At 48.0% G+C, this 8205-nt stretch overlaps 1 protein-coding gene across 7 annotated transcripts in view; it reads left to right on the forward strand.

The window, feature by feature from the left end:
* The window catches only part of LOC106608213 (gephyrin), a 187630-nt gene that overhangs the window by 145279 nt on the left and 34146 nt on the right, over positions 1 to 8205 (forward strand). For 4 of the 7 annotated variants that reach the window (XM_045721083.2, XM_082977042.1, XM_082977043.1 and 1 more), the window contains exon 11: positions 6723 to 6785. The exons of the other annotated variants lie outside the window; for them this stretch is intronic. In XM_045721083.2, coding sequence (XP_045577039.1) covers positions 6723 to 6785 — 63 coding nt within the window. The remainder of the gene's footprint in view (positions 1 to 6722; positions 6786 to 8205) is intronic. 7 annotated transcript variants of the gene reach the window in all.

Consider the following 8205-nt stretch of genomic DNA (forward strand, 5'->3'; position numbering starts at 1 on the left):
CCTTCTATCTACCCCCCCTCACCCTTACCTTCTATCTATCCCCCCTCCCCCTTACCTTCTATCTATCCCCCCTCACCCTTACCTTCTATCTATCCCCCCTCACCCTTACCTTCTATCTATCCCCCCTCACCCTTACCTTCTATCTATCCCCCCTCACCCTTACCTTCTATCTACCCCTTCCCCCTTACCTTCTATCTATCCCCCCTCACCCTTACCTTCTATCTATCCCCCCTCACCCTTACCTTCTATCTACCCCCTCCCCCTTAACTTATATCTACCCCCTCCCCCTTACCTTCTATCTACCCCCCCTTACCTTCTATCTACCCCCCTCCCCCTTACCTTCTATCTACCACCTCCTTACCTTCTATCTATCCCCCTTACCTTCTATCTACCCCCCCTCACCCTTACCTTCTATCTACCACCTCCTTACCTTCTATCTATCCCCCTTATCTTCTATCTACCCCCCCTCACCCTTACCTTCTATCTATCCCCCTTACCTTCTATCTACCCCCCCTTACCTTCTATCTACCCCGTTACCTTCTATCTATCCCCCTTACCTTCTATCTACCCCCCCCTCACCCTTACCTTCTATCTACCCCCTCCCCCTTAACTTATATCTACCCCCTCCCCCTTACCTTCTATCTACCCTCCCTTAACTTCTATCTATCCCCCCCTTACCTTCTATCTACCCCCCCCCCTTACCTTCTATCTACCCCCCTTACCTTCTATCTACCCCCCTCCCCCTTACCTTCTATCTACCCCCTCCCCCTTACCTTCTATCTACCCCCCCTTACCTTCTATCTACCCCCCCCTTACCTTCTATCTACCCCCCTTACCTTCTATCTACCCCCCTCCCCCTTACCTTCTATCTACCCCCTCCCCCTTACCTTCTATCTACCCCCTCCCCCTTACCTTCTATCTACCCCCCTTACCTTCTATCTACCCCCCCTTACCTTCTATCTACCCCCCTTACCTTCTATCTACCCCCTCCCCCTTACCTTCTATCTACCCCTTCCCCCTTACCTTCTATCTACCCCCTTATCTTCTATCTACCCCCCTTACCTTTTATCTACCCCCCTTATCTTCTATCTACCCCCCTCCCCCTTACCTTCTATCTACCCCCCCTTACCTTCTATCTACCCCCCCTCCCCCTTACCTTCTATCTACCCCCCCTTACCTTCTATCTACCCCCCTCCCCCTTACCTTCTATCTATCCCCTCCCCTTTACCTTCTATCTACCCCCCCTCCCCCTTACCTTCTATCTACCCCCTCCCACTTACCTTCTATCTATCCCCCATCCCCCCATACCGGCATGCGGGCCCCGCTCCCCAACATAGACTCAGCTACAGTCACCACACTGCACTAGGGCCTCATAAAATCCAGTTAAAGACACCTGTCAGGTCAGACATCCAGAGGTAGACAGACAGACAGACAGACAGACAGACAGACAGACAGACAGACAGACAGACAGACAGACAGACAGACAGACAGACAGACAGACAGACAGACAGACAGACAGACAGACAGACAGACAGACAGACAGACAGACAGACAGACAGGAAAGAGGGCCAGGGTCCACAGCCCACATAGGTCTCACCATCTCAGGCAGACTGCCCTCTGCAGCTCCCCTGTGTGGTGATGCAGTACTGGAGCGCATCTACAGGACATAGAGACTGTAGGATAGAAACATAGGGTATATATTGACACACTATGAAAAGATTATATTAGGAATTTGGCTCACAGAGTAGTATGAGTAGTGTAATCTTGCTAGGCAATTTGGCTTGTTCTGTTCATACCAACACCTATCTCTCATCATGCATTTTAACAGAGTGTGTCCATCCATAGCAAAGCCCATACAGTAGAGTACTTTACAGTAGGGTTGGAAATAGATAGTGTTCAGTAGAGTTGACGATCGATAGTGTTCAGTGGAGTTAGAGAGGATAGTGTTCAGTAGGGTTGGAGATAGTGTTCAGTAGGGTTGGAGATAGGATAGTGTTCAGTAGGGTTGGAGATAGGATAGTGTACCGTACATCCCTCCCCATGCCTCTCTTGAACTCCACCACTGTTCATTCTCTGTCATTCATTACCCATCTAGTCGTGGTGTGTCTGTTGGGGAGGGGAGCATTTATTTTAGCATTGTTGTTGTCTATGTATGTGTTTTTGTTCATGTCTATGAGAAGAGGTGCACGGGAATGTCCTTGTACCAGAGAATAGGTGTGTGTGTGTGTGTGTGTGTGTGTGTGTGTGTGTGTGTGTGTGTGTGTGTGTGTGTGTGTGTGTGTGTGTGTGTGTGTGTGTGTGTGTGTGTGTGTGTGTGTGTGTGTGTGTGTGTGTGTGTGTGTGTGTGTGTGTGTGTGTGTGTGTGTGTGTGTGTGTGTGTGTGTGTGTGGGTGCCACAGTAACTTACAGTCAGTATAGCCAGAGGAAGTGCTGAAGGTTAGCCCTGGAGAAGTCTAGAGTAGTAGTGTGGAACAGAGAGCAAACCAGGGACATCTCTCCCTCTCTCTCTCCCTTGTTCCCTCCCCTCTCTTCCTCCCCTCCCTGTCTCTCCCGCCCCTCTCTCCCTTGTTCCCCTCCCTCTCTCCCTCCCCTCTCTCCCCCTTAGGCGCTGCTCTGGGAATTGAGTCTTGTCTTTGGAGAGCTACAGAAGAACTCCTCCTCTCCCCTTTCTCCCTCCCCTCTCTTCTATCCCTCTCCCCTGTGGGACAGGTCATTGGTAGAGGGGGTTACAACTCCTCCTCTCCTCACTTCCCCTCCCCTCTCCTCAACTCTTCACTCCATTCCTTTGCTCTCCTCCTCTTCTTCCATCCTATCTTCCTCTCCCCTCCTCTCATTCCCTCCTCCCCTCCCTGCCCAATGTCACAGCCCTCTCCTCTTCCTCTCCTCCTAAATCTTCCTCTTTGCATAATTTGTCTTACAGTGCCTTTGTTTTTCTGCTGAGCTCAGCACAGAAACACAAAAACAGTCCCCTCATCCCCTCGAGCCGCTTCTAAACCTCGTCTATTATTGGTCCATTGATTTACCCCCGGGCATTTAGCTTAGCAGCCGTCGCCGTCCACTAAGAGATATTTTTCCCTGATCCAGCCTCCGCACTCGCCACTTGCTATACCTCCGACCCCTCCCCACGTCCCTCCACCTCTACCCACCCCTCTGCCATTGATCTCCGTGGCCGATCGTCGTGACAACCCGTCGTCAGGCCGTTTTAGGGTGTTTCCGCAGCGACTATCAGGTGCCCTGTAAAGCGATTAGGGTTGTTGGCAGGTGTGTGTGTTTGCCAAGAATACAATCTGTATTATGTAGCTGTATTGTCAGGGTCTAGCCCAATGCAAGCCCTGCTACACACACACACACACACACACACACACACACACACACACACACACACACACACACACACACACACACACACTCACGTGGACACAGACACACACACGTATCCACACACAGTTACTGAGCGCACTCATCCGAACACACGCTTAAATCAGCTCCGACTACACACACACACACACACACACACACACACACACACACACAGAAAGACACAGACAAAGTTACTCAGCATATGCACACATGATGTATCAACATTCAATGTCATTCAGTTTACTCAAACAACTACACCTACACATACATACAGTGCATTCGGAAAGTATTCAGACCCCTTGACTTTTTCCACATTTTGTTACATTACAGCCTTATTCTAAAATGGATTAAATTGTTTTTCCCTCATAAATCTACGCACAATACCCCATAATGACAAAGCAAAAACAGATTTTAAGACATTTTTGAAAATGTATAAAAAAACAACTGAAAAATGACATGTACGTGAGTATTCAGACCCTTTACTCAGTACCTTGTTGAAACACCTTTGGCAGTGATTACAGCATTGAGTCTTCGTGGGTATGACGCTACAAGCTTGGCACACCTGTATTTGGGGAGTTTCTCCCATTCTTCTCTGCAGATCCATTCAAGCTCTGTCAGGTTGGATGGGTAGCGTCGCTGCACAGCTATTTTCCATGCTTCACCGTAGGGATGGTGCCAGGTTTCCTCTAGACGTGATGCTTGGCATTCAGGCCAAAGAGTTCAATCTTAGTTTCATCAGACCAGAGAATCTTGTTTCTCATGGTCTGAGAGTCTTTAGGTGCCTTTTGGAAAACTCCAAGTGGGCTGTCATGTACCTTTTACTGAGGAGTGGCTTCCGTCTGGCCACTCTACCATAAAGGCCTGATTGGTGGAGTGCTGCAGAGATGGTTGTCCTTCTGGAAGGTTCTCCCATCTCCACAGAGGAACTCTGGAGCTCTGACAGAGTGACCATCAGGTTCTTGGTCACCTCCCTGACCAAGGCCCTTCTCCCCTGACTGCTCAGTTTGGCTGGGCAGCCAGCTCTAGGAAGAGTCTTGGTGGTTTGGCTGGGCCGCTGTGTTCTGGGGACCTTCAATGCTGCAGACAGTTTTTGGTACCCTTCCCCAGATCTGTGCCTCAACACAATCCTGTCTCGGAGTTCTACGGACAATTCCTTCCTTTGGTTTTTGCTCTGACATGCACTGTCAACTGTGGGACCTCATATAGACAGGTGTGTGCCTTTCCAAATGATGTCCAATCAATTGAATTTACTACAGGTGGACTCCAATCAAGTTGTAGAAACATCTCAAGGACGAACAATGGAAACAGGATGCACCTGAGCTAAATTTAGTGTCATAGCAAAGGGTCTGAATACTTATGTAAATAAGGTATTTCAGTTTTTTATTTTAATACATTTGCAAGATACAAGATTTCTACAAGATTTCTAAAAAAAAATTTGCTTTGTCATTATGGGGTATTGTGTGTAGATTGATAGGGAAAACATTTATTTAATCAATTTTAGAATAAGGCTGTAACGTAACAAAATGTGGAAAAAGGGAAGGAGCCTGAATACTTTCTGAATGCACTGTACACACACACACACACACACACACACACACACACACACACACACACACACACACACACACACACACACACACCTACACTCACACACACACACATACACACCTACACTCATACACACACACACCTACACTCACACACACACACACATACACACCTACACTCACACACACACATACACTCACACACCTACACACACATACATATTCAGCAGTTGTTCTACACTCTGCAGTGTGTGTGTGTGTGTGTGTGTGTGTGTGTGTGTGTGTGTGTGTGTGTGTGTGTGTGTGTGTGTGTGTGTGTGTGTGTGTGTGTGTGTGTGTGTGTGTGTGTGTGTGTGTGTGTGTGTGCGCGCGCACGTACAGCATGTCTGTACAGTATGTCTGTGTTTAAGTACTGTGAGTGTTGTAGTGTCTGTCTTTAAGTTCTGTGAGTTTTGTAGTGTGTGTGCAAACTGTTTGAATGATGTGAAACCTGTACTAGAAACTCTGTCTACATGTGTATGTTATATTTTGTATCACTCACATCATGTATACACTTCTCTTTCTCAATTGTCCAAGGAAAGAGAGGGATTTGAAGGGAGGGAGAGAGGGATAGATGGAGAAAAGGTGCTTCTGCTCTCAACCTCTCTCTCGCTCTCACTCTCTCACCTACACACTCTCTCACTCTTTCACCCTCTCACCCACTGACTCTCACTCTCTCTCTCTCTCTCTCCTCACTAGTGCCACACTGCACTCTGTTCTATCTATCCATCCACACAGTCATTGTGTGCGCTCTCTCTCTCTCTCTCTCTCTCTCTCTCTCTCTCTCTCTCTCCATGGCTTTCTGGTGGTATATCTCTTTAGGAAGTTACTTCAGCGCTTGTCTCAGTGAAGTTCTGTTTTTTGTCTTCCCACCTGCGTCTCACCCTCTGTCCATTCTTGGTTCCACCAATGTGTTAGCATCCTCCACCGTTCTCATACGGTTACACCTAAATATTACATGAACGTTGAGGAGCGGTTAGGCTGATCACTGACCTGATCCCCCATCCAGTTAGTAGAATGACATTAGCATTATGGACAGATGTGTTAACAAGTCTAAAGAATAGGAACAGATTTGCTGTTTAAGGTTGACTTTTGAAATGGTTCCCTCACAGACTGATGGGATACTGTAGATTTAATTAGAGAAACACCCTATGTGTTGTTTTGTTGTGTAGTACATCTTCTTGGGTGCTGTATATGGTCATGTTTGTGTAGTGTGTAAAAGTCCACTTTAAACATTAAATTCTGTCAGAGATAGGCACATCTGTAATGTACTGAATATCATCACCTAGTTGTTGATTGGTAGTCTGCATTTCTGCTTTCTTATTCGTTCTGCAAGTTGATCTCACTATGTCTTGTTGTAGCCTTAGTACCTCTCTCCCATCCCCTCCTCTCTCTCTCTTTTATCCCCCCTCCCTCTCTCTCTCTCTTCCCCAAACCATTCTTTCTTCTCCTATTTTGTCTCACCTCTATCTCTCTTCTCTCTCTACTCTCTCTTCTCTCTCGCTCTATCTACCCCCCTCTCTCTCTCTCTCTCTCTTCTCTCCTCTTTCTCTCTCTCTTCTCTCCTCTTTCTCTCTCGCTCTATCAACCCCCTCTCTCTCTCTCCCTCTTCTCTCTCACACTCCCCCCTACCATATCCCTTCTCTCTTCTGCTAGCTGTTGATTGTTGTTCCTCGTGTCTCTCTCTCTTGTTGTCTCTGTTGTTGTGGTACAGTACTGATGCATCCTGGGAGTTGTGTTCACTGATGCCTGTGATGATGCTTTATCTCCTACTAGCTCCAGTGTAGGTTGGAGGGGCTTAAAGATGATCGCAGGAGCCATAGGACCTTCAGCTCTCGAGTAACTATCCCCTCCCTTCCCCTGCTGCCCTCTGTTTCTGCCTTCCTTTCTGTCTCTCTCGCGCTCTCTCTCTTTCTCACTCTCTTTCTCTGTCTCTCGCTTACTCTCTCTCTCTCTAACATGCTCTGCTTTTAGTAGCTGTATCTAGTGTTGCTGTATGTCTGTAGATGTCATCACTCTGCTCCAGTGGTGTTGCTGGATGTCTGTAGATGTCATCACTCTGCTCCAGTGGTGTTGCTGGATGTCTGTAGATGTCATCACTCTGCTCCAGTGGTGTTGCTGGATGTCTGTAGATGTCATCACTCTGCTCCAGTGGTGTTGCTGGATGTCTGTAGATGTCATCACTCTGCTCCAGTGGTGTTGCTAGATGTCTGTAGATGTCATCACTCTGCTCCAGTAGTGTTGCTGGATGTCTGTAGATGTCATCACTCTGCTCCAGTAGTGTTGCTGGATGTCTGTAGATGTCATCACTCTGCTCCAGTGGTGTTGCTAGATGTCTGTAGATGTCATCACTCTGCTCCAGTGGTGTTGCTGGATGTCTGTAGATGTCATCACTCTGCTCCAGTGGTGTTGCTAGATGTCTGTAGATGTCATCACTCTGCTCCAGTAGTGTTGCTGGATGTCTGTAGATGTCATCACTCTGCTCCAGTAGTGTTGCTGGATGTCTGTAGATGTCATCACTCTGCTCCAGTAGTGTTGCTGGATGTCTGTAGATGTCATCACTCTGCTCCAGTAGTGTTGCTGGATGTCTGTAGATGTCATCACTCTGCTCCAGTAGTGTTGCTGGATGTCTGTAGATGTCATCACTCTGCTCCAGTAGTTTTGCACTCTCTCTTTCTCTTTTTTTCCATTCTTTCTCTCTCTTTGTCTCTTAGTTCCCTAGTTTAGCTGCAGTCTTCTCTGGTAATTTTGCTTTTCTCTGGGCTGGGGGACCATGCTATGCCTCCCTCCATCCCCCTCTCCCTCTCTCCCCACCTCTAGCTGTGTGGTACCCAGTGGTGTTGCAGTAGTTCTAGTGTGTGTGTGGGGGGGAGTACATCCAGGGGGCTTCTGTCATTGTTTTTGGGGGGAGGGGCGCCATGTGTATCCATGCATCACTCTCTCCCCATTGGCCAGGGCAGTCAGGGGTCCTCACCAGGGCAACGGGAGGAGGCGGGGGGGTCACTCAGGCCCCACTGGGCACATGTTGCAGAGCCACATAGACAGTGGAGCAGGTAATACAGACAGACAGACAGACAGACAGACAGACAGACAGACAGACAGACAGACAGACAGACAGACAGACAGACAGACAGACAGACAGACAGACAGACAGACAGACAGACAGACAGACAGACAGACAGACAGACAGACACAGGAATAGAGACTGAAAGGAATAGTGACAGACAGACTGACAAACAGAATATAATAACTAAAACTG

This window comes from Salmo salar, chromosome 06 (genome assembly GCF_965601325.2).
Source record: "Salmo salar chromosome 06, fSalSal1, whole genome shotgun sequence".
Taxonomy (NCBI): Eukaryota; Metazoa; Chordata; class Actinopteri; order Salmoniformes; family Salmonidae; genus Salmo; species Salmo salar.